A 27642-nucleotide genomic window follows, 5' to 3' on the forward strand; every position below is an offset into this window, starting at 1 on the left:
AACAGCTCCCCCCCCCCCCCTCCTCTTATTTTTTCCTTTTATTTATGGGACAGAGAATATTCAAATTGGAACTTCTTTTTTTCTATTTCTCAGCAATTTATTCGTTCTGGTTCATTCTAGAACAAAAAAAAAATGAAGTGGTGTTAACAAATAGATTTCTATTCGTTTTTTGGTCCCATGAAAAAATAAAAAAATAAAAAAATAAAAAAACATAAGTGTTATCATGACCCTAAAGTGTTATCGTGTCTGTCATCAGATGACATTGGTGTGGATAAAAACCAGCCCCTCTTTGGTGTGAGGATGGCAGTACATTAACAAAATCCTAATTGATAATTCTTGTATGAATCATAAATTAATGACATTTATTTTGTTGTTACATCGATTATCTATATTTCTTATAACCTAACCTTAATAACCTATGTTAATTGGGTTTTTAATTTGTTTGTAACTTTATTATGACATTATTTTCATGCTGAAGCATCATGGTAGTACTAATTTCTATATATAGGTTTATATATGGTGACTGCATGAAGAGCTTTAGAGAGAGAGAGAGAAAAAACATGTCGGATTTTTTAGAGGCATGCAGGACTTATTACAGACAATGAAGTGGGGCTTGGTATTTCAATTCCTGGCATTGGAGAATTTCAGGTGAGATTAATTAATTTTATCATTTCTTTTCACTCCTAACCAAATCTGACCAAGTTCGACTGATTCTGATTGATTGAAGGTGGAGTCCGACTGAGTCCACCACAATTTCCACCAATTCCAAGTGGATTCAAATTGGAATCGATAGAGATCGATCCTGTACTCGATTCCCATTTTTTAAACCATGCTTTCTGTAACCACATCAGACTATTATTAGTGAAATTTCTGAATCTTTGGAATTTAGAGCAGTTCATATAATTCTTTGGAAAAGTTAGGTGTTTCTAGTGAGATATATGTATAGCTGTTCAAAACTTAAGAGCACAATGGAAGGGTTCAACACAATGAAGGGAGGGGACTAGAGATCACATTTTGATAATGAGAATAACTATTTTCCTGTTTCTTACTTTCTTATTGGAATGTTGAACTATTGAATTCTTTTTTGTATTTTAAATTGTTTTTTAAATCAAAAGGAAGTTTTACCAATGTAGAAACTCTGAATCACTAATCACCCTCTCTAGGGTTTAAACGATTCTGGTTGATTCCAATCTATCGATTCCGTTGGAATTAGATCGAAGTCAACAATTTGATTCTCAATCTTGATCAAGGTTTTAGTTCTCGATGTCAGTAACGGTATGGATGCCAATATCGATATGTATCAAGTGAATCGGTCCATACCTTCTTCCAAAAAAAAATAATCGGTCCATACCAACCCATTTTGGTGTGTAAGGGTTACTTATGGGTATTGGTACCCATATCGTAGCCAATACGTATTAGGTGTATCGGATGAAATGATACACTTATAAATTGTATCGAGTCATTACGGCTGATACAACTAATAAGTCAACCGTACAAGTATCGATAAGGTATCGGATACCAAGAATACAGATATGGACACTGATTCTTAAATCCATGATTCTGACGTGATTGTAATAGTGGATCATCCATGGATGTAGTTTACAGTATCAGTCATGGTCTCATGGACGATATCGCTACTGATATCTTGATATCTATGTGTATATGTATAATGTATTGCATGTATTGAAGTGATACAATATTTTTGAACAGGCGCTTGTTCGATTGGTTGCTAGTATGCCAATTGAGTGCATCGCCCTCAACAGGTCATGGGATCGACTCTCATGTTTCATATTTGTTTTATAAGGCACTCCCCCCCCCCCCCTCTTAAGGTTAAGGAGTAAGGATGTAAATTGGTACGGTATTCGAAAAAACAAAACATCGTTCTTCCTTTTACTGTACCTCATAGGTATATAGATCAATTGACCCCTTTATTCAATCCACAAAGGCGTCTCCTTAAGTAGAGTTCAATCAAAAAGCCATTTTTTTATTAAAAAAAAATAGGATCAAGTTTCCCTCCACCAATAGAAGATTGTTCATCCACCATCCTAGGTTCACAAACCCCTCTTCTATATATATATTTGTGTTTGTGCCACCGTATCAACCAATTCATATCGGTGAGGTATCGATATTGATTACGGCCAATTAGACCACTGATACCTAAAACTATCGGATCATCCATCAAATCTATATCCAGCAATAAAATGGTTTAAGAAGAGGTAGGGAGAGGGATGGGTATGCTAGCACCCTATGTGTCTATCTCTCTCTTCCCCACTTTGAAATGATCACTCTACCCCTCAAAGTGTACCAATTACTATGGATCTTTATCCCTTCAATTTTCCTGACCCTCAATTTCCTCAATTCTATCTAATAAGGGTGAAAATGATCATCCTACCCCCTACCCAAACACATTGTTCGGATGGGATCCACCTCCCTCTATTAGAGGGAATTGGGAAAATTGACGGGCAGACAAATTGAGGTGATAATTTTCCAATTACTACTCGCATAGCTGCTATTATCTTGCTTCAATGTTAATTTTCCGTTAATTGTACGAACCGTTTTCAATATCAAATTTTAAATTGCTTTGTACCGTTTTCTATATCATATATATATATATATATATATATATGTTATATCAAAATTGTATCGGTATAGTACCAATATTAGAAATATAGATATTATACGATATGATATAGTATCGGTATCTCTGGTACCGGCCTGTTTTTTGTATTGTATCAAAATCGTACCGTATCACATACCGTACTAATTGACGCCCTTAAATAGCCCCTATGCATAGGGGCGCAAGGGCTACGTGGGCAACGTTCTTATAGCCCCAATGTATATTCGAGGGACAATATGTTATAAGGTTGAAAAGAAGAAAGGCTCCGACAAGACAAGGATGAAGAAAGAAGAGTCAAGGATGATACTGGACCACTCAACTCTTCACTCGTCCACTTGTATATTCTGTTTAATAAATTATTCATAATCCAGTCTGGATAATTGATTGTTGTGAGTATGAAGGCCCAGAAATGCAATTTATTAAGTTTGCACACGTTAAAGTAATAATATACATATGGGGTTTCGGAAAGGACTAAAACATGTGGATTGATGCTTTAGCCTTACTAATACGAGTTTTAGCGTAATCCCATACGCATCGGCCATTCGGCCTCGTGTTCGGTGTTCCTCTTCTTCTTCCACCACCCACCTTAATTGTTATTTATGATTAATTTTTTTAATCATTGCTGTAAATAATATTTTTAATTGACAAATCTTTGCTGTCCATCGACAATGAATGATTCCATTTTGACGCTATAAATGTAATTGAAAAAAAGAAATAAAATAATAATAATAATAATTGATCATATTTATGCTGCTTTTGGTATTGGTAATCTCCCAGCTGGATCCCTTTCATTGGTGGGTCCCAAATTCCAATCCTTTATTATTACATAATCAAAAGTGGGGCTTCTTAATTACACTATCAAGTGCCAATGGGATGTTCCAATACCTTCCGCGCTGTAACAGACTAATATAATTTAACTTCTTTTTCCGTAACCAAAATATATATATATATATACTCTTTTCTTTCTTCGGGATAGGTAGACCATGGTTATTAACATCGATATTAGGATCCGCATTCATCTTGGCTGATAATGACACTGATGCCAATATGTATCGATTGTTTTGAATCATATTAGATGGTTTTGTTTTCAATTTTAATAAAAAAAATAATTTTTTTTAGATAAATTTGTCCATAATAAGAATTGTTTCACCAATATAGTATCGATTAGGTATCGGTATTTAATTCCATGAAGTAGACCTAAGAAAGGTTGATGAACTCATGGCTTCTTTAGTATGAGACTCTGTTCATTTTTCTTAATCAAGTTCTATCCCCCTTCTTTCAGAAAAAACCAAAAAAAACCCTAAAAATGATTTTATCATAAGGAAAAGGCCAAAAGTTTCATGCATAGTTATACACGCTTGTACAATTATGCCCCCTCTTACAATAGGAGGTCAAAATGACCAAATGGGCCTGTTTGATGCACCCTAACCCCTTCCACCTTATTCGGTTCACAGTTGTGCATGAAAACCGCCCCTTAAGGAAAAATGCGATATTTTTTATGGCTTCTAGTGCATCTGATATGTACGACCTTCACAAGTTATGGGTTGAGTTTTTTTTTTGTTTTTTTTTTTCTTGTTGGTAAATAGAATTGAGTATGTTATTTGAGAAAAACCAAGGTACTTGCCCCTTTGTAAAATTAGGAGCCTCGAACGTGTCGAATATGGTGTGTGTGGTACAATTTTAAGAGGATCATATATGGAATGGTTATAATCGTTAAACTATTGCCATCCCTAGGTTGAGTGGCCAAGTGTGGGGGCAAATATGAGAATCCAACAAAGCCCTATTTGGAAGTTATGCTTATTGAAGTGGCCTCTCTTTGTCATGTTGCGCCGATTTAAAGAGGCTCAAATGTTGTGGATATGTTGTTCATATCATCATCTAATCTTAAGCTAAATTTAAAATAAAATTTTGATTTTTTAATAATTTTTTAATATACAAATTTTTGTGATATATGAATCATAAGAGCAAATGAGTAAAAGGAATAGATTCCCAAATGGACATGTGGCTCATCCAAGTTGTTTCTCACCTATCCAAGAGGTAGAATGATCAAATAAGAAATGCACAGTGCATAATTGGGTGCTCTATATCGAAAAGCTGCAACTGCACTTTAGTTGTAAATATTTATTTTCCTATACTAAAAACTTAAGTTCTCAACACCCTTTTGTTATTGGTGAAGCTTGATTTTTGGTTTGGAAAGTATAGTTGGGATCTTTGGAGGGTCGTTTCGGCCTCGAAACGAACTCGAATGACCTAAAAAATGGATACGTCATTGTCACGACTATGTGTTGTGTTGGGCTCGTTGAGACCTTCAAATCAATACATTTTGAGACATATATTATGTTTTGGTCCGACCCTGTTCGGTTTAACATTTTTGGGTTTAGGGGCATTTTTATACTTTCTCGAGTTAGAGCTTCTCTATATAATGTTCTTATCTCTGGGAGGGTTGTATGAGAGGTTTTGTAACATTTTCAAAAGATCGTGAAATCTGTTTTATTACTCGACCGTGGGCGTAGTTTCCCATCTTGGGGGTGAACCACGTAAATCCCTGGTGTTGTGTGTTGTTTGTCTACTCTGTTTTTCGTTTTCTTTTGCAAATCACCATTTTGGGCATTGTTTTCTTAACTTCTTCCCCTCTCCCCCCCCCCCCTAAAAAAATGGTGCATTATCTAAGCAAATGACATACAGGAGCACACCAATGAGGTGCGGCAAAATGGTATCCTAATTTAAAGGCAACAAGGTCAATTCATGTGCAAAGCAAAAAAACAGATAGAGAGGTGCTAATGAACACTACCCCATCAGCTCATGGAACCTTTTACCTTATTGAATGTATAGAGAAAAATATAGATTGACAACATGTTAAAGTTTCAACTCAAATTCACTTGTATCCCCTCGTATATAATAAGCAAATCCTCTCATGTATAACAATACACCCTATATTTTGAATACTTTGAATAAATTTCGATTAGATTAAAACTTGACATGTAAATTATTTTAATCTGGCCATTGTTAGAGTTGAATAGACCATGAACTCAGCTCAAATGACTTGACAATGATATCAAGGGTTCATAAGAATGCCAATTTAACCCTCAATTACTTCTTTTGTGTTCAACTACCAACTCTTCCATAATTTTTTGTTTAGAAATGAAGAATATTTGCATTGATGGAAGATCTATAATTTGTAGATCTAAGGCTTTTTTTTTCTGTTTTTTCTAGTACCAAAAAACACAAAGGTTTTTTTTATATGATTCAAAAACTAGTCACTCAAAGGTATCCAGAAATCCTATAAACCAAATCCAGGCTGTAAATAGTTGCTCGACTGGATAACATTTAATAGTGAAAAAGAGAGAGAACAAGAAAGAGGTAATAGAGTGCCAGAAACTTAAAAAAGGACAGAATGTAATCACTTTGGCCCTTTTGGGTGGGCTGGTGAGATATGACTTTGGCGTTTGCTCCAGGTTCTGATCTGGCCCATCTGGCTTAGATTTACATTTTATCTTGCTTTTATTTATTAATTATTTCTTTTTGGGAAAGGGTGTTGACAGTTGTTTCCAGTCCACGAGCGGGCCTACCTGTTCTTGGGTCAAACCAAGTCTCGGATCCGTCTACTGAAGTTGCCGATTAATCGACCATATATCAACCTCGTGGCCATTTTTTTATATTTGCGAGTCAACCGTGGTTTACTAAATACTCGGAATTGGATTCAGATCGGTTCTAGGCCTCTGGCCATGTATCGGTGAGGAATCGGCAAAAACATGCCTAACCCTAGTTTCCTTACAAAAATTAGACAAGCTGGATGGGTTGAAATCGTGATCAGTTGAACCAAAACAATCTATCCAATCGATCAGATCCCGAATCTTGAGTTATAATTTGTAATGCCAAGCAAGGTTCGAGTAAGCGGCAACGAAATCCTTTGTGAATTTTGATTTGGATTCAATTGAAATCAATTTGAAATTTCAAAACAGGTAAATTACTTGGATTAGGATTCGAGAATAAATGAAGAATCTATTATATATCTAATGGGACTTGATCTAGTGTATGAACCTATATTGAACCAATCTAGAATGAAATAGGTTTCATTAGTTTTTAAGTTTTTAATATATTGATCAAATACTTAACATTTGGTATCAGAACGAGAAAACACATCATGGCCACCGATCCCATTACGTGTAAGTGCTATTTAGATATTATCACGCCAAAATTGATGGTCCATCAAGTGCCACAGTTGGTGTTTGGTGACCTTTGGCCCCACCTTTTAAAACTAATCTAAATTAGTCAATGGTTAAACCGGGCTATGTAAGAGTATCTCATTGGGTACACGTGAGAGCGACACTGCTCATTAATTTGTGATTGTATCCCTCTTGTCTCTCTGGTCTGGGAGTACAATTGGGTAAGGTGATACACTTACAAACAACAATAGTTATGAGCAATTTATTAATCACGCACCTATGGATGGGGTCGTAGTGAACCAGTACATCCGTGAACCGGGCCCACCTTGATCCGTTGGATCGGGAAATTGGAGTAATGTTGGGAGTTGGGACCAAACGTAGTTGAACTATTCGAGTATTTTAATTGTTTTGACGTTGTGGTAATAATGGTAATTAACAGTTACAAAGAAGGGTTTTTATTAGCTGACTGGGACATCCCGAAAAATCTCCCGAGGTTCTTGTTCTTGGTTTTTCTGCTCGTCGCTTTCAATTTTACTGTTTATCGTTTCTGAGAGAGATGGGGCAAAACCAAAAGGCAAACCGCAAAAACCAAAAATGGAGAATTTACAGTTGCCTTTCCTCTCTACTATCCTTCAATCCCCCTTAGTAGTTACTTGCTCTCATTTAGTGTTGTTCTTTCCTTTGTTTGTACTCAAATCTCCACCAAGTGTAGTGGAGCTGTCTTCTCCTCTTCCGTACCAGAGCCTCCGCTGTTCTTCTCTGAGCTTCATTTCTTTCCATCTCTGCAAATCATGTAACATATCTGCTCTAATTTGGTTCTATCTCCAACTTCAGAAATTCTCCTTTATTTTTCGCTTTTTTATTTCACTAAAACGAAGCAATTGCATTACTTGTTTCTTGTTATTGCTCTGCAATCGTTTTCCATCTGGCACTAGAGTTAATTTCTCAAGTTGTTCAATTTTTCATTGAAAGTCATTAAAGTGCTTTCCGTTTAGTTTCTTGTTTCACTCGTTTTGAGCTATATAGCTGGACTTTCAATCTCAATTCTGCTACAGTAGTTCTTTTTTTTTTTTCACTTCAACTCAGGTTTTTTTCATCCGTGGTTTCATCACTGATCGAAGCTGCAATGAAGGTTGTACAGATCTATCTGTTGACTATAGTCTTGTTGTTCAATTTGCAATGCTCGTTTTCGGATAATACACCCTTGAACTGCTCAGATACCACTCGCCTCTGCACGTCTTTTCTGGCCTTCAAGCCAAATCCGGACCAGACCCTGGCTGTAATTCAGAGCATGTTTGATGTTTTACCGCAAGATGTAACGGTCGAGGGAAACGATTTTGGCTATTTCTTCATCAGGAAGAACTGTTCGTGTAGTGCTTCGATCAAGAAGTACCTGACCAACACAACTTTTACGGTCAGGCAAGATAAAGGATTGGTCTATGAAATGGTGATGGAAGCGTACGGCGGTCTTGCCTTCACGCCCAATTCGACACGGGAAGCGCGTTATGGTTCGGTGGTGTCCTTGCATCTCATGTGTGGATGTTCGAACAGGTTGTGGAATTACTTGATGAGTTATGTGATGCAAGATGGGGACACGGTCGAATCATTGGCCAGCAGGTTTGGGGTGAGCATGGATAACATTGAGTCTGTGAACGGAATTGCAAATCCGGATAATGTATCTGTTGGGGCCGTTTATTACATTCCACTGAATTCAGGTTAGTTTGTTCTTCAACTCTTGTTTTCATCCTATATTGAGATACCTGCTGGATTGGCTCTACTTGAGAAGTAGCCATTGTTAGAATGCTAGAGTATGTCGAATTGCAACAGTACTTCCGGAGCAATTCTGCAAGTTGTGGATCGATTTAGTGAACTAAGAGGGTAGATTAAGCTGTTTTCTTTTCTTTTCAATGTGACGATAGTGAACCAAACTGTGGACCAGATAACAGAGTTCGACTGTCCCCGAGTAAACAACTTCTACATACAAATGAACTTTATAACAAACATGCTAAAGCCATTTCTTAATTGTGGACCCACTTTGGAGGATTCATATTTGATCAAAGTAGAGTCCACTAAGTCGTATGGAGCAAATGTCAAACAAGGCCCTGTAGTGTACGCAGGATGTAAAAATTCGTATGGAAAATTTTGAGTTGCTTGGGATTCTCCAAAATTATGGTGTGGCACATCATGATCTCCTACTTAATTCATTCGTTGTTCCCAAGAACCAATAGGGTTTGTCATCAGAGATGTTCATTTTCAAACAGGTACCATCACTTGGTTGTTTTCGATTGAGGATGTACAAAATCACTCCAAGATCTTGGGATGGATTCTGCTCTGTGTGACATGATTTCCTTGGTTTATTTGAGTTATTGACAATCATGTAAAATAGTCTTAGGTTGGCTGGGAACCTAAACTTCTTTCAGGGTCCTTAAATACAGTTTTAGTTGGGGCTGACCTTCATCTTTTGTTAATTTACTCTTGAATGCCCTAAATTGCCCACTGATATATGGTACTCAGAACTATAGCATACCTGCATTCTTGTTCTTTCCTGCATGACAGAGGAAATTGAAATTGAGGAAAGTATCCAAGAGTACACTGACTTAATACAAGAGAAAAACAAAAGAACAGAGGTGTTGTTGTATAAATGTTGTTGGGTCTAATGGTGGATGAAGAAGAGTATCTGGTCACACAAAAGTTCATTCTAGAGTCTTCCCCCCCCCCCCTCTCAATGAGGTAAAGTAGATGACCGGGAAGTGTTGAGATGAAGATGTTGAGTAGCTTGTAGAACTGTAATGTCAATGGTTTATGATGTTATAAATGATTCCAACCATCCTGTGTGTGTTTGAAAAGGTGGAGATGTGTCCTCTTTATATATGTCATGATAGGAATTGGAGAAAGGGGTTTATACTCCTCCAACCCACCCCCATCCGCCCCCCCACCTCCCCCCAAAAAAAAAAAAAAAAAAAAAAACCCTTCAATTGACCAAGGATGTCTGAAAAAAATTGAAGTATAAGCCTTGTCCATTGTACAAAAAGGTTAAAAAGAATTTTCTCAGTAAATTCTTAACAACCTCCTCATCAAAGTGGAGGCCAAGGTCTGTTGCAGAATATCTCTCTGCATAGTCACTTAGGAATGACATGTCAAAAAGGATATGAAGCGCTTCCTGTCTTTATATTGAGTGACTTTCTGTATAGGTTAGAGTTCGTCCAAATTACAGGTTTTCTTCTTCTATGGTTTGACGGAGCTATTGAAGTTAATCCATGTTTAAACTCGTAAGTTGTCTTGGTATAGCATTATAAGGAAGAGAGTATGTAATATGATAAAATTAGGTTAAATTTTAATACCATGGACCTTGTTCCAGGACCCTGTCTTTACCCATATATAATTGAATATTCAAAAGTGGAAAAAGGCTCAAGTTGAAATCATGTATACCTTAATCATCTCTTGCGGGTCTCCAATACATACTCTTTACTCTTAATTCTGTGCATATGTATGATGTGAACAGAGATCCTAAAATTTTAAGTTCAAGGGACAGAATAAAATGACTTGTGGCAGCTTTGAGTGCCTTTTTCCGAGCATTACAGATGACATGAGGGACATGCATTTTTTTTTTTCCAGATAATGTATTTTTCTTTGATGTTTGAGTGCTTATCAAAGCCTCTTCCGGGCATGGAATGATTCACAATCCTTGGAGTCCCCAAGTTGGCTGCTTCTTTTCACACCGCCAAATGCTATGCAAATTTGTAATCTCTGTATCTACTTAATTTTGCTTTCAAATTGCATTTTTCTGTAACCCACTTCAATCATATCAATAAATTTTCAATCTGGCTTTCTATTTATTGTTGGACTGGTTACCCTGATGGTGCTTCAGAAAAGGGAAATTCGAACTTAAGTACCTAAAAGTTAATGGTGAACTTATTTTATATATGGTATATTTTCATATTTTGAAAATGTATATTATTATTATAAGGGAAATTTTCATTCATTTATTTTCTTTTTTAAAATTGATTTCACCTTGTTGAAGCCAAAGGTGAGACCTTTGAGAGGAGGAGCTTTGCTCTCACGAAATCTCATACTCATGCTGTACTCCTTTTCAGCTAAACAGCCATTGGTTCCTTAAGGAGCAACTGTCAAAGTTCAGCTTTTCACTTGATCAGTTATAGGCTTTGGGGTTGGTAGGTGGGGAAAAGCTGGTCACTTGAAGGGCAAAGATGGCTGAACATCATGATTCTATGACTATCTATATGTATACCCATGAAAACATACAGATATCATATACCTAACACAATATATTTAAACGGCTGGCTAGTTGAAAACATGGATTCCTCTGTCTAAAAGCAATCTTCATGTTTCTAAATTGTCAGATACTTTGCTTTGCTTTGCTTTGCTTTGCTTTGTATTATTCTTTTGGTATGTCAATTGTAAGTTGTGGGGTCATCTCCTTTGATTATCCTTACTTAGAGGCTTCCCTTGATTACTGTAATAATGTTGTCTTTTTTTTGTAGTTCCTGGTGAACCTTATCCGCTAGAGAAGGAGATTTCTCCTGCTCCTGTTCCTGTTCCTGGTCCATCACCATCTGTCTACACTGTCTCAGGTATGTATGATTTATGTTTTATTTTGTTGAATCTGTTCCTCTATCTTGAATTTTATATGGTACATTCTGAGATATGTAATAAGAAGAGGAAAGAATATCAAGAAGACAATGATGTAGTGAGAAAGAAGAGGATGGAATAGAGCTGCTTGAGTCATGTATAACAACTTTTGTTCTCAATCTGAATCTCTAATTAAACTGCAGCCCACTTGATGTGTTTTTTATGGGAAGTGAGATTCTTTCTACATGAGCAGTTTCCTGAATATTCAATTTCTTTTCTTTTTTGATCAGTCAATACCAGAAAGAAGAACTTATAGAGAAAAGAGGGTAAAACAGGGGAAAGATACCACAACCTCAACAGCAAGGGGTGACAATATGATAAGCCCTAACACACAGAACTGCCCCTCTCCCTCACCAAAGGAAGCTAGAGCCTACACTTCCCCAGCCCCTTGACAGCCAAAAGAGAAGCATAGAAACCAGCTAAATACAACAACTGGGAAAAAGCAAAATGAGAGCCCAAAACTAAGATATCACCCCCTTTTGGAAAAGAATTTTGTTGATGCAGATCCGGGGTCCGGAAGCCCCCTACTCGGATCGCCTATGGACCCACCCAATTAACATAAGTCCAAATAATAGAAGGGCAATGACAATTTCATAATAACCAGAATTTTTTAAGGGGCTGTTAGGTAAGTAAAGAAGAAGGGATGCGAAGGGGATTACTATTTACTAAGGACAAACTTGGAAGCAAATATACGGTATGGGACATGCAGGAGTAAAAGGTAATGGAAAGGATATATTTGGCAATAGAGCAATAAATACCAAGGAGAAGGAATTGTGAGATAGGAAGATTGGTCTTCTTCCTCGCGTAAGTAACTCATGGCTGAAAACCAGATTTATTACTAGAGGAAAATCGGTGGTAAGAGGAAATTGAAAGCTATGACAGAAATAAAAGGAACAATAAAAGAGAATAATAATGAAGATGGGAAGTAAAGAGGGAGATGAGAGAGATTTAAAGAGAGGATCAGAAATGAGAGAGAGTAGGAAGGGAGCACACACTCGTTGGTTCTTGGTTACAACCAACGAACTCAATTTTCATTCAATATTCTCAAATTCTGAGTGTTGCGTAGGTTACAACTTGTATTTAAAGATGAAATAAATACTCCTAATAACAATTTGCCTAAATCAACTCTATCTTTAATTAGCCTATTAAAACATAAAAGGACTCTACCGCTAATAGGTGATCCATTCAAATTAAAAGACTACAAGAGAAAATCCCAATAATAATTCTAAATAAATAAATAAGTAAATATCCTACTAAACCTAAAAACCATTTGGACCCAGTTTGTCTTCATATGGATCCCCTTCCGGGTATAGCCCAGTCCAAGGAATTGCTCCTGCATCATTTGTCCCCCCCCCCCCCGGCATTCTAATTGCTAGTTAGCTGCTTGTCCATCATTGTCAATTGTGATAGGTTCTCCAGTGGTAAAATTTATCAAGAGGTACCCATCATCTACAAAGCTGGTTATGCCTAATTATAACAGACATTTATCCATGATGAAGGCGTACTCTTAAGCTTTTTATCCTACTTTAGTTTTCTGTTGTAGTACTCTTCTTTTTCCTCCTTTTTGCACTAATTGGAAATATAATGACTTACATGCTACCTGTTTTGCAGCAAATCAAGCAAATCATAAAACTCATCTGCCATATGGATGGATTATAGGGAGCCTAGGAGTTGGTCTTGTTTTGATACTCACAACTATACTTATCTGTGTCTCATGCAAGTCATCCATCTGCTGTGCTGTCACCCCAGGAAGTCGTGCAAAAGATCCTGATGGAAAGACCTCTCATAAATTTCATATCCTTCGGACAACAAGTTTCTGTTGTGCTTCAGGACGGTCTATCAGCTGCAAGTCAGAGAACTTGAAGCCAACTAATGGAGAATCTAACAATCGCCAAATAAATATTCCTAAAGGTCTAACTAACTAATGAGAATACCATATGTTATTAGGTTTCCTTAAAAGTGTGGTTGCATGTATGCTTTCTATTATGTTCTTGAACTCTTCAACTTAAACTTTATTCATTCCATCTTGAATTGTGTTTCTATAACCTTCTTTTGTTTTCACCTTAATTAATAATTATTTTTTGGCGTTTGGGTCTGGGGATGAAGTATCTTATTTGAGTTCATCTGTGCTTCCAAAGTAGAACAGAAGGTCTGCTGGATTCACACATTACTTGAATTTTGGGTAACTGCCAGTTCCTTCTTAGAAGGAAAAGCATTTTTCTTTTTGCTACTTACAAGTGCTCTTGGCTTAGGATCAATCTCATTTTACAGTTTTATTTTGATTCTTAAACCCCCTCCAAAGAATTGAAGCTTGCATGTCCTGAATCTGATGTTCTCTCCTTATTTCTTGCAGAAATGGAGACTGATGTGTTTGACATGGAGAAACCTGTTGTTTTCACAAATGAAGAAATTCATTCTTCAACTGATGGTTTCTCTGATTCAAATCTGCTAGGGCATGGGACATATGGTTCTGTTTACTATGGAATTCTTCGAGACCAAGTATACAGCCTTTTGCTCTTAGATCTTGCAATTATGATTTTCACAATTATGTATAGTGATGTCCCTTATCAGGGAAATTACTGATATAGATTTTGAAATCTTTTCAGATGGTTGCAATCAAAAGAATGACTGCTACTAAGACTAAAGAATTCATGGCAGAGATGAAAGTTTTATGCAAAGTCCATCATGCAAATTTGGTAATGCTTCTTGTGCTGTTCAAATTTTCTTAATTCTTTTGAGATTGTCACAACTCATTTTTGTCACTTACATCACATCAAACTTTGACTCTGAGTTTTACTTAATTTTTTCAAGGTAGAATTGATTGGATTTGCAGCTACTAAGGATGAGCTCTTCCTTATTTATGAATATGCACAAAAGGGTTCTCTTAGAAGCCATCTACATGATCCTCAGAACAAGGGTAAGCTTACTTTTACACATGGTGCAAAAAGGTTTATACATCAAAAATTCAATTATACTCAACTTCTTTAGTTTGGAAACTCCTCGTAGTATAAAATCTGATTTCTCTGTGTCTTTGGCATGTGAAGTAAGGTTTATTACACCTGATTTCATATCTCTTGTGGCCTTTGAGCTGCTTATCAGGGAGACAAAACCTATTACATTTTACATCCCCTTCAAATATAGACGTCCTGAATGTTTCAATTAAATCCTCTAGGAATCCCAGAAAAGGTTAGTGTAGGGATCTGGTCATGTTGATGATGTGCTCTTACAGGCATTGGGATTTAATTTTTGTCCCTTTTAAGTCTTATTATGGTGCTTTCTTACAATTTCATGTGATTATCAAAGTGTACGTATCAGTACAGAAGAATGTTATAATTGTTGGAGGGTAGATGTATAAGGCTTCAGTTTGGTTGGCCATGTGATGCAGTAGCATGACTGGCTTTGGGAACCCAAACCCAGAAAGAACTGGTCCAATCCAGGCTTTTGGTCCAACAGGGGTTGGAACTAGAGTAGTTTAATATTTATGTCTTTATTTTCTTATGTTTGCATTGGGTAGGATACAACATAGGAATAGACTAGTTATTTTTGAAGTCTATTTTAGTTTTAGAGTTGGATTAGGAGATAACTTTACATTCCCACTAGGATTATTTTGATTTTCTTATGTAAACATTGTAATCCATTGATGGAGAACAGATTTGAAAACAGAACAGTGAATTGGATTGCTCAACTTGAGTGTGATTTGTGAATTTCTCTCTCCCTTGCGACTCTGAGATCCATCTCAGATTTCTCCTCAGCTCATCATTAAATTGGGGCAAGAGTGGTTGGAAGAATGAAGAGGTGTCGTTGATTGCAACAAAAATTTGCGCACCCTACAACCTTCTCACATGCGCCAGACATTCGTTCTTCAAGGATTGATTGACGAAGCATTCTCAAAGTCAAAGGAGGTGATATCGATAGTGCAGCCACAGGTGAGCCGAATGAGTTAACACCTGAGGAAAACCGCTTAGATGTTAGGACAATAAGTTACGATCAAGGGAGACGAGACAGTTATTATGGGTGAGGCAACTGCAACAACGGATGTTCATATTGAGTTTGTTATCCCCCACTTATTTCAAGACATAGATGCAACATCGAAGCTTCATATTTTGGATTTTATTTGAGTTGCTGACATGAAAGAGCTAACCTCAGTTCGAGTACTTTTATTCTTTCCCTTCTACAAAACTGAAGGGCGAGTTTTTCTCAACATCAAGGGAATTGATGCAGTTAAGATTGTCCAATTGGGTCAATCGGACCTCAGAAGACTTTATTTTTGCCCATGGTTGGGTTCTATGGATCTTAGGCTTCTTATTTTTGGGCTTATTGATGTAATGAGCCTAATTTATAAGCCCATTAAGTGGGGATAATGTAAGTACACGGGATTTGTAGTTAACTTGAGTGTTTGAGTTAGATTAATACTTAATAGCTATAGAGTTCTGTTTTGAGTTTATTTACTTTATGGCGTGTATTAGAGTGATTAGAAGTCCTTTTATGAGTCAAATTGGGAATTTTAAAAGGTCTATAAATATATATGTAATACATCTCTTGTCAATTAGAGAAGATTTGACTAAAGAATATGAATTTTTTCCTATGAGTTTTTGGTGCTGTTGAGCAGTGCATACGGGATTGGTATCCCAAACCTACTATCTTCCCCCTTCTCTTGTTCTCTTTGTCTCTCTTCTTCCTCCCAAGAAGATCAATCCCATCTCTCTTTCCTCCCTGTAGCTTGTTAGAATCCAAAAACACCAGAACCAAGAGTGATGGGAAGAGAAGAGATGAAGAAGAGGAAGGGGGACTGTCTAGACAATGGATTGAACTAGCAGTCCCCTCCCAAAGAGCCTTTATTTATATAAAACAGAGTACTAGTAAAGGTTCCTAATCCTACTAGGAATCATTAAATTAGAAACATAGCCACAATAGGAAACTGAACTAAGACTGATTATAATTAATAACATAGAAAAGGGACACCTAGGTGTTAGGCATCTCGATTAGAATACTCTAATCGAGATAGGCCTAACCCTAGAGCCTGATATACTCTAACACTCCCCCTCAAGCTGGAGCGTACAAATCACCTAGGCCCAGCTTAGAACAACCTCTTCGAAAAGCAGGTCCAAACAGCGGTTTGGTAAACAGATCACCGAGTTGGTTAGTAGTTGAAACAAATGGAGTAGAAACCAACTTCTTCATAACAACATCTCGAACAAAGTGACAATCAACTTCAATGTGCTTCGACCTCTTATGAAACACTGGATTGCTTGCAATATAAATAGCGGCTTGATTGTCACAAAACATCTTCATAGGTTGAGTGATAGGAAACCCCAACTCCTGAAGCAATGACTTTTTCCACATTAACTCAGTTGTAGTATGTGCCATTGCCCCGATACTCAACCTCAATACTAGATCTAGCAACAGTAGTTTGTTCCTTGCTTTTCCATGTGACTAAGTTACCACCCACAAAGGTACAATAACTAGTTGTAGAGTGCTTATCACCATCAGCACCAGCCCAATCAACATCAGAAAACCCAACCAGATTAACATTTCGATTAGATCGATAAATGAGAACCTTGCCAAGAGCACATTTTAGGTATCATAGCACACGACAAGCAGCATTCCAGTGAATCTTCTTTGGTGTTTGCATAAGCTGACTAATAACTCAAAACGACAAAGGATATATCTGGTCGAGTAACAGTAAGGTAAATGAGTTTCCCAACTAATCTTCTACACCGATGTACATCTGTAAAATCCTCACTCTCACTGGAACCAAGTTTTTTATGGGGATTCATGGGAGTATCTGCTAGTTTGGAAGCAAGCATTCCAGTTTCAGAAAGGAGGTCAAGGACATCTCTGTGATAAGATAATACCTTTCTTGCTTTGTAAAACCTCAATACCAAGGAAATTCTTAAGAACACCCAAGTCTTTCATTTGAAAATGCTGATGAAGATTGGATTTAACTTTAGCGATACCAAAAGCATCGTTAGCAGATTTAATAATATCATCTACATAAACTACCATCACAACGACCTTTGAACTCTGGCGACGAACAAAGACGGAATGGTCAGATTAACACTGTGAGAACCCAAATTGAGTTACAATGGAGCTGAACTTATCAAACCATGCTCTTGGAGATAATTTCAACCCATAGATTGTCTTACAAAGCTTGCATACTTTGGTAGAATCCCGCCAATAAGTGTCTATTCTTGTGTTTGGCCACCCCATTTTGTCATGGAGTGTACAAGCAACTAGTTTGTTGAACTATCCCATGAGTGAGACAAAAATCGGATATCTCAATTTGAGTGTACTCAAGAGCATTATTAAAACGAAAGATTTTAATGGACACATCAAATTGAGTTTTTATTTCTTGTTAAAAAAATTTTAACACTGTAAGAAATTGAGATGTCTTTCAACAGGTACACCCAAGTAGGACGGGAATAGTCATCCAAAAAACTAATAAAATAAGAAAACCGTAATCTATTACGGACTCGTCACGGACCCCAAATATCAGAATGTACTAACGTGAACAATGAAGAACTTCTAGGTGTATTAAGGACAGGGAAGAAGGTACAATGATGTTTTCCTAGTTCACAGGCTTCACACTTAAGACGAGATGTAGATTTGCAACTAGGAACCATCAACTGGATCTTAGGTAGAGACGGGTGTCCAAGATGTAAATGTCATTGATAGGAGATGGGATGGTAGTACATGTAGCTACAGTAGAAGGTTCCATGCCATCCAAGTAATACAGACCATCGCGCTCAATCCCTCCACCAATCATCTGCCTTGTTTGAAGGTCCTGAAATACACAATAAGAAGGGTAGAAAGTCACAGAACAATTCAGGGATTAGTAAGTTGACTACCAGATAAAAGACTCAAAGGTAATTTAAGAACATGGAGAACAAGGGAGAAGGTCATGGAGGATGTTGAGGAAACAGTTCCATGACCAGTTATCTAAGTAGAAGACCCATTAGCAAGTATAACATTGGAAGAGTTTTGAACTTGATTTATTGAAGAGAACAAACTTGGCTTACTAGTCATATGACATGAAGCACCAGAATCAATAAGCAAGGAGATAGAAGAAGGATAAAAGGCAGAGTTACCTTTTATAGGCTAAGGTGGCTGTAGAGGTGGAGGCAGATGCATCTTCAAGTTGTTGGAGCCGTTTGACTAGTTGGTTGTAATCATCACGAGACACAGTGGATGAAGTACTCGATGTAGAACTTTGATTCATATCAGCCGTAGGTTTTCAGTGGAAGTGTCAATCATGGTTGTATTGGTTAGTTCATTCGCCCACTCAGGTTTTCCATGTTTAGCCCAATAGGTATCCACAGTATGATTTGGTTTGCCACAATAAGAGCATTGGTGGGAAGACCTATCAATGGGTTGATAACCAATACCTCTTCCACCAGTGCCACGACCACGTCCTCTACGGCTCTACCACGACTAGAAACAAAGGCTGAGCTGTCTTTGGAAGTAGTATCAGTTTTAGGTGGATTATCCGGACGATTGATACGAGAGAATACTTCATTGAGAGAGAGGACTTTTTCCCCTGTGAGTAGTTGACTCGTCACAGACTGATAGTCGGGATGTAATCCAGCAAAAAATTTAGCAGCATGAAACTCAGCTCTTTGTTGTTTCAACTGATCCAAATTAATAGTGAGTGGTTAATGTCTCTGGAGTTCTTCAACCATGCCTTTATAACTGGCAAAGTATTCATTCAAAGATTTATCTCTCTGTTGGAAAGTGAAAAGTTTCTCATAAAGATCATACATGCAGGAGATATTTCTTTCTTGAGAGAACTTCCACGCAGATCATTCTAGACATCCTTAGCAAGAGTGTGAAACATCACATTGGATGCAATAGCAAACGCAACACTATTCCATAACCATATTTTGATCATAAAGTTCTCACGCATCCACTCATCATGAGCTGTGACTGTGGCAGGATCCTTTGGATCAGCAGTAGGAGGATCATCTGTGATGTATTTCAGTTTTCTTTTGGAATGGATGTATGCTTGTACTGCCTGGGCCCATAAGAGGTAGTTTGAAACTCTGGAGAGTTTAATGGTAGTAATCTGGATTTGAACATTGTCCGTTGGTGGTTTAGGATCAGCCATAATATCAACTAATCACCAACACAGCAGAAAAATAGTAGCAGTAGTAGAGAAACAATCGACACTTGAGGGGGCCAGAAATATGGTTTCAAAACCCAGTAATAATAGTGCAGTAGAACCAGAAATAGGGTTTCAAAACCCAGTAGTAATGGTGCAGCAGTAGTAAGGACACAGCCGGCTCTTTAAGAGTCTCAAACAAATAGGGTTTAACAACCCAAACCAATCCAGATATCAGAAGTAGGGTCTTATACCCTAATTGCAGCAAATCAGAGAGATCGAACTCACCTTTCAGCGAGGCAGAGAGATTGAACTAAGTATTTCAATAAGAAAATAACTTTCCAGAAACTCACAGTAGTTTTACCCTAAAACCAGGGTGTGTCGCATGGAGAGATGAAGACCTTTACTTGAGGAAGATCGAAGAAGAATGGATCAGATTCTACCTTCAATTGAACTGTCCTTCAAGAGTAAATAAGTAATGGCTGGAGATAATATATATATATGCTGCTTGATCTTCAAAGGTAATGGATGCTGCAATCAATCTTAAAAAAAAGGGCGTACCCAGTGCACGAGGCTCCTGCCACTGCGGGGTCTGGTGAGGGTCGTAATGTATGCAGCCTTACCCCTGCTTTCGCAGAGAGTCTGTTTCCAGACATGAACCCGTGACCACTTGGTTACAATGGAGCAACCTTTACCGTTGCACCAATGCCCGCCTTCGCTGCAATCGATCTTCATTCCATGCAAATAGTAGAGTAGCAACAGAAGAACCCTAGTTTATTATTATCATCAACTAGGGTTTAATCTGAAGTAGTTTGCAGCATGGGGTGCTGCAGCCCTTTAAGAGAAAACTTGTAAGGCCTTCAAACCAGAATTGTGAGTCAACAACCAATTAAAGGTTGTGCTCTGATACCATGTAGCTTGTTAGAATTCAAAAACACCAGAACCGAGAGTGATGGGAAGAGAAGAGATGAAGAAGAGGAAGTGGGACTGTCTAGACAATGGATCGAACTAGCAGTTCCCTCCCAAAGAGCCTTTATTTGTATAAAAACAGAGTACAAGCAAAGATTCCTAATCCTACTAGGAATCACTAAATTAGAAACATAGCCACAATAGGAAACTGAACTAAGACCAGAACTAAGACCGACTCTAATTAATAACATAGAAAAGGGACACCTTGGAGTTAGGCATCTCGATTAGAATACTCTAATCGAGATAGGCCTAACCCTAGAGCCCGATATACTCTGACACTCCCCTTCCATCTATCTGATTTTTTCCCTTAACAACGAAGTTTTTTATTCTTATCTCATATCTGATCACAGATTTGATTATTGGGCCTGCTTGCATCTGAGATCCAAACCTGGATTTTCAGATTGCATTACCATGATGTCAGTGTTATTCACCTTTATCCGTGATAATATGTTCTCAAGCAACTTTCTCATGGCATGTACAACTGGAGCTATAGTGTCATTGAACTGAGAAATATAGACTGGAGAATCAATAAATATAGTCAACTTACACTAGTAATTTTTAATCAGTGGCACTTAGATAGTTGGCCTCCAGACCAACGATCTTTTCAAATCAATACTCTTGTGACTACACTAATTCTTGAACCCTCAAGTTCAAGTGGCCCTTCATGGGTTTGGGATTATTATAAATGCTCTACCCTTACAGTTATCAGTTAAATGTAAGCTTAAGTTGATACAAGTTTCTTTTGTGAAAACTGTGATTGAACAGTAACATCTCACCTTTTGATTACATCTGTTCTTTTCTCTGTGTGGATGCTACACTCATCTATGATATTTGCATCTATTATCACCTGGGGGGGAGGGAGCTGAATTATTTTAATGCATGTTTGGTTGCATAAAAATTAGTATTGTCTATTTGGTTCTAACATGAGCCAACACTTACTTCTTCAGGTCATACATCCCTTTCATGGATCGTGCGGGTTCAAATTGCACTAGATGCTGCTAGAGGTCTGGAATATATTCATGAACACACTAAAATTCATTATGTCCATCGCGACATCAAAACAAGCAACATCTTACTTGATAGTGCTTTCAGAGCAAAGGTGCTGACCTACGAGGGATACATGGTTTCCACTCTGATGTTCGTTAGTGCATCTGATTTACTTCGTTTTCACATGTAGATTTCAGATTTTGGACTAGCAAAACTTGTTGGAAGAGCTGGTGAAGGAGAAGCTTCTGCGACAAGAGTTGTAGGAACCTTTGGTTATTTGGCTCCAGAGTAAGCAAATCTTATCTTTTTGGGTATAGGTCATGGAAATTCACAACAAGATCTAGAACTGATCTTCCATTCACTATTTCAATGTTGTGTTTCTTCATCAGATACTTGAGTGATGGCCTTGCTACAACCAAAAGCGATGTTTATGCATTTGGTATTGTTCTTTTTGAGTTAATTTCTGGAAAAGAAGCAATTACACGAACTGAAGGCTTGGTGATGAAAAATCCTGAAAGACGTTCGTTGATGTCCATTGTAAGTTTTTGGTGTTGCACACACTAATGCCCACAACTGTACGTTCAAATGATATAGATAGTTTCCTGTGTACTCAATATCTGTTTCCTCAAAACTTAAATCAATTTGATTCCTTCAATTACATTTATAATTTTCTGGAAACAGCCTCTATACGAAAGCAGGGGTAAGGCTGCATACATTATGACCCTCCTCAGACCCCGTAGTGGCAGGAGCCTCATGCACTGGGTGCACCCATTTTAATTAGATTTATAATTTTGTGAAGGGGCTGTCTGAATGACACCTCTATAGGTGTATTTAGAACTTGTCACCTTCTCTTGATTGCCCCTTGTTTTATACACCAAATTTTTTTCCTTTTTTGTCAAGGGTGAAAGAGGGTATTCAAAATTATTTGAAAGTGACTTACCATTATGTTATTGTTTAGCATGTTTTTCGAGAAAAAAAAATTAAATGACAGGATTTTACTCACTAAAAGAAAAAATATGCGATACTAAAAGAGAGAAAAAATAATAATAATAATAAGGTTACCAATTATTTTACACCTTTAGGGGGTGTCAATAAGAAAATCCCTTTTGTGAGTAGGACTAAAGTTCTGGATCCAAACCCCTTCATGCCCCCCACCCCCCGAAAAAAAAGAAAAGAGAGATGATAAAACACGTGTTATTTTTTATACCAAGCAATCTGGGATTGAGAAAATGAGCATTTCATCTACATTGAGTAACACTCTGTACAAATTATTGGATTGAATCCAGACCTACAGAGACAGAACAAATATATAGTGATAATGTCTTGGAATAATCTTTTGGTTTGATAATCATAAGCATCACAGTTTGTTTTTTAAAGAAATAAAAGCAAGATGCAAAACAAAAAAAGATTATGGAAAAGTGTTGGACTTTCCATGAATTCAAATTTCATAAATCTTCATTTCTCAAAGGGCTGACATAGATGCAGCCACGAACAATGTAACAATGAAGGAGTCCTGGGGGGAAAATATTAAGGAATGAAAATGAATTGAAGGAAGTTTGGGAAAACTTTTCTTTTCTTAAGAGAAAGTGAAGAATAAAGAGTATTGTAGTAATGCTATGCAAAAAAGCAACCTGTACACTCAGTATGCTTTACATTTGCCAATGGTCCATGGACTGCACAACATGGACCCTATGCAAAATCTATTCCAATTCCCCTTTAACCTCCCCCTGAAAAAAGAAAAGCTGAAACCCAAAACCAAAAACCCCTTTATCCATTTACAAAATGTACCCAATAATGATTTTTACCATCAATGTGGAACCTAGTTTAAACTCAGTGCTGGTTAAAATGTCAACCACTTGAAAACAAGGGAAATGACGTGTTCAAATATTTCAGTAACCATGATAAGGAACTGCGAAATCATTCAAAATGTTTATGAAAGGCAATTGGGTGGGTCAAGCCTGAGCCTTCGTCACCCCACCTTATGGATTAGGATTTCATACAACACTTAATGGATTAGGGTTGGGTTTGTCATGCAAAAAACATTAGGCCCCACCCATTCTGGCAGACCTGTGGCAGTCCCACACCCCTTTGCAAAATTGGTAGATACCCTATGTATTCCACAGGGTAGTGGGGATATGGATTTGGTCCTTTACTTTGCATTCCGATTTGGTAGGATTGACCTGCCCTGAACACCAATTTTGATCCCTATATATATATATATATATATATATATACAGAAATGATGAAAGAACTTGCATCTACATTTCTAAATTTACTATATACCAATATCATCATTCCCATATAAATTGAGGACTAGAGTCAGAGGTCGTTTGGTTAGATGGGAAGTGAAGTGAAGTAAAATTAGAGCAAATGGAAAAATTTGCAAGCATTACCAGGAATAATTATGTAATTAACTGACAACTACTAAATATGGCAAGTAAATTATCACTGAAATTTTTTCCAATGATATAAAGTTTACAGCATTTAGTATATTGTTGAGTTAGTTACACAGATATTTTTGGAAATGATTACAGAACTTTCTATTTTGTTTTGTTTTAATTTTAAATCACTTTACTTCACATCTAACCAAATGATCCCTAAATAAAGGGAAGGACTCACAACCAGACTCCACATATTGTTTTTCTGTCTAATATGAAAAATAGGAACGATCAACAAAGATTTTCAATATGAATATGTAATTGTAGTTGAGAGACAAACACGTGCTGATAAGCTCAATTTAACAATCCATTGTATTCCTGACTGTGTTGTTTTTCTAAATTATGAAATCCACCTTTTATATGAACTGCCAAGACACCTGCATATAGAAGCCTGGATTTGATTTTCAACATGATATTAAACTTTTTGTAGACAGTATATTATAACTCTGTGATTTTTCTATTTATTGACCTAATGAGATCATGTGAGAGAATAGCAGTTGGGTTGGATGTGATTGATTTTCCATTTGGATGGGGGTATACGATATAGAAAAGTTGAAAGATATGACTATGATTACTGATTTTCACCAAAGATGGTGAATCACTGATTTCATCCAGTTTGAAAAGCTTTCTTTATACACCAGGTTTTTAGATTTAGCATAAAAACACCCTTAAAAGCATGTAGGATGATATAATATTAAATCATAGATAAACATATCAAAACGAGGACAAGAATCATATATTTAAGTATTACAAAAATCAGTGTTAGAATTTAATGAGAGAAGAAAACAAGCTTGAGCAATACGTGTAGTTTGAAATAATTTAGAAACCCCAAATAGGCCCATTGGATTTAATCCACCCACCTGCATCATTGTGAGACTTGTACCGTAAACTAAAACAAGATATCAGAACTATAAAAATAGAGATGTATACATGCAAAAAGAATTACCCATTGGATTTTAGTCCTCCTACTTGTGCATTCAAGTGTGGTTGAAAATCAGAGATTATAGTCTCTGTAAGTTACTAAAAAGCATCAATTGAACTACCTCAATTCCATGATAGTTTTTTTTGCATAAATCCTAATTTATCAATGTAACACATGAAATTGAAGAAAAATAAAGAGGATTAGGGAAAATCGAAAGAAAATAACGAAGGATCACATAAGTGCATAAAAAACAAATTAAGACAAACCAAAAACATAAAGAGGCCCTGATATAATTGCAATTCAAAAATCAAACAAATGAGTCAAGCAATAAATTAAAAGAAAACAATGAAAAGGATGGTAAAAGTATGCATACTTTCAATTCGAACAAGACGGGAGCAGTCTGTTTGTTGGTGGGGTTATTCCCACATCATCAGAGTCGATTATGATGCATTAAAGCTTTCCAAGAAGCACTTGCACAAATTGAACTTCTTATTCTTCTAGCCTTCCTTTGGCCTTTTCCCAAGGATGTTATCCTTAGATTGTTGGACTGAAGACGCTAAGGCTTTGAAAGAGTGTAGACAAATGAGGGAGATTGAGTATTTCAGCCTTTGATTCAAGTTGTAAGAGATTGAAGGTTGATGAGACCAGTTCTTTTTTCTAATTAAAAATGTAAGAGATTTGATCCAAATTAGGTCATCTAAAAAGCAACTAAGAACATGATTGTTCTGAAAAATAGGGTTTGAGAACAATTAGAAGTTTAAAAAAAAAAAAAAAAAAAAAAAAAAAAAAGCCACTTTCGAATTGAATTGTAAGAGTTCCAAAATTCCAAGAAAGCACATGACTCGTGAAAGTTGATTGGAGCTTGTGCCAGATGATCTCCTGTTCAAGTGAAGCGTATGGTATTTCACATGTGAGTTTGACGTCGTTTATCAGTCATGGGTATATTAATACTTTATTCCAAAGTCTCTAAGGCACTATGAGATGTGGCCTAATTTCCAAAGGGACTATTTTGAGAAACATCATGAAAGATTCCAACTTGAACTTGAGTCATTCAAAAATGGGTTTTTGAAGAAAAAAATAGAGTTTTTACTGATATCTAAGCCCTTGAAAGGGTCTATACTTCATACTCTAATGCTGTTTGGAGCATGATTTATGCCAGTATTTGAAGTGGAACTACCCTAAATCGATCAAATATCAGGTTAGACACAGATGAAATGGGTGTGTCTATGGATCAATCGTTCAATTTTTTGTCTTAATAATCTAATTTCAAAGTCAGTGATAAGACGGTTCCTATTGTATTCTTTGGTTTATCAAGGTAGGTCAAAACATTTGTATGCTTTTTTCACTATATGATTCTAGGAACAGTCTTATATTTTTGCATTCTTTTGTGTGCTTTGGGTTTCCATATCTCTGGTTCATCTCATAAAACCTGATCCTTCCAAAGCATGCATAGCTGCCAGGTTTCTGAAGGCAGTATGTTTAACTTCAAAATATTCTTTTAGACAACCTGGTTTAATTCTGATTTTTGCACTTCATTTTTGAGTGGTGCGCAACTGATCTGTTACATGAGTCTTTCTTTTCTAACTTAAGCAAATTTTCAGATGCTGGCAGCTCTTAGAAACTCCCCCAACTCAATGAGCATGTCAAGCTTGAAGGACTGCATTGATCCTAATATGATGGATTTGTATCCCCATGATTGTGTATACAAGGTAAATATCACCCTCAACTGATCTAAATTGACTGGAGACCAGGTTTTCTGTTTGCACCCAAATAGTTAGGGTAATGATGCTTGAACCGTTTATCAAGTTAAAGTTTCAGTTTACCTTATGAAATAGAACTAGAAGTGTAAAGGGGAACACTTCAGCATCTGCAAAACAACCAGAACTGCATGATAGTGATTCCTATCTGGATGGGAGACAGAGACCTTTTTTTTTGGAGAATGGTTAAAACTTCAGTTACCAGAAGTATTAGGTAGTGGGAGCATAAACCTCGACAAAAAATGAAAATAAAATACGAGAACAATAGATTTGTCTGTCTTTAACCAAATAGCATCAACTGTGGATACTTCCTTTGCAAAACTTATGTCTCTTGTTTTTACATGCTAAAGGATACCAACACTCTGGTGCCCTCGAGCCCAGAAGGCTCAAGTCCAATACTGACCCACATGCAGAAAAAACAATGTTCTGCTACTGTTGCAGTTACACTTTCAGAATAAACAATCAAGCACTTGTATGTGTTCAATAATTCATGAACTCACCTCTTATCTCATGATGTGGTGTATCTGTTTGCCCAGATGGCCATGCTGGCGAAGCAATGTGTGGATGATGATCCCATTTTAAGGCCAGACATGAAGCAAGTGGTGATTTCCCTGTCACAGATCCTTCTATCTTCTGTGGAGTGGGAAGCAACTCTAGCCGGGAACAGCCAAGTTTTCAGTGGCCTTGTGCAAGGGAGATAGATGATGGGTTTAGTTTATTTCCACCCCACTACATAGAGACATCTTTTGTCATCCCCGTGTGGACTTTTATATTCCTTGTGCATGTGTGTGTATAGTCGCAGAGATGATCCACTTAAAGAGGTGAGCAGTAGTATTCATGCCTGTCACTTATCGTCTTCACCTTTTTGTCCACTAAAATTGAAAATGTTGTTATTCTTTTGATGTTCACTTTGTGAGAAAATTTTGTAATATGATACTTGATAGATATAAAGGAAAATTTCGGTTACTTTAATCCAAAATAATCTATATAAGTAGCTTGTTTCTACTATTGCTCATTTTTCTTACACTTTCTCAATGT

General features: G+C 36.9%; 1 protein-coding gene across 2 annotated transcripts; it reads left to right on the plus strand.

Annotated features, from left to right (window-relative positions):
• The first annotated feature begins 7440 nt into the window (after positions 1-7440).
• LOC122655615 (lysM domain receptor-like kinase 3) lies at positions 7441-27607 on the plus strand. Of its 2 annotated transcripts, XM_043849859.1 has the most exons (14): positions 7441-7611; positions 7688-7706; positions 7864-8498; positions 11286-11375; positions 13045-13344; positions 13787-13932; positions 14040-14129; positions 14245-14350; positions 21448-21599; positions 21678-21775; positions 21877-22024; positions 26449-26556; positions 27141-27315; positions 27403-27607. In XM_043849859.1, coding segments are annotated over exons 1-13 (2058 nt in total). In that variant the 5' UTR covers positions 7441-7610; the 3' UTR covers positions 27306-27315; positions 27403-27607. The 2 variants fall into 2 exon arrangements, with proteins under 2 accessions (XP_043705794.1, XP_043705793.1); XM_043849858.1 differs by having other exon boundaries at positions 27141-27607.
• Positions 27608-27642: the final 35 nt, after the last annotated feature.

This window comes from Telopea speciosissima, chromosome 3 (assembly GCF_018873765.1).
Source record: "Telopea speciosissima isolate NSW1024214 ecotype Mountain lineage chromosome 3, Tspe_v1, whole genome shotgun sequence".
NCBI classification, from domain to species: domain Eukaryota; kingdom Viridiplantae; phylum Streptophyta; class Magnoliopsida; order Proteales; family Proteaceae; genus Telopea; species Telopea speciosissima.

Coding starts and splice junctions, on each gene's coding strand:
- LOC122655615 (XM_043849858.1), top strand. Junction 8,499..11,285: donor TTACATTCCACTGAATTCAG/GTTAGTTTGTTC, acceptor TTTTTTTTGTAG/TTCCTGGTGAACCTTATCCG. Junction 21,776..21,876: donor TTTGGTTATTTGGCTCCAGA/GTAAGCAAATCT, acceptor TTTCTTCATCAG/ATACTTGAGTGATGGCCTTG.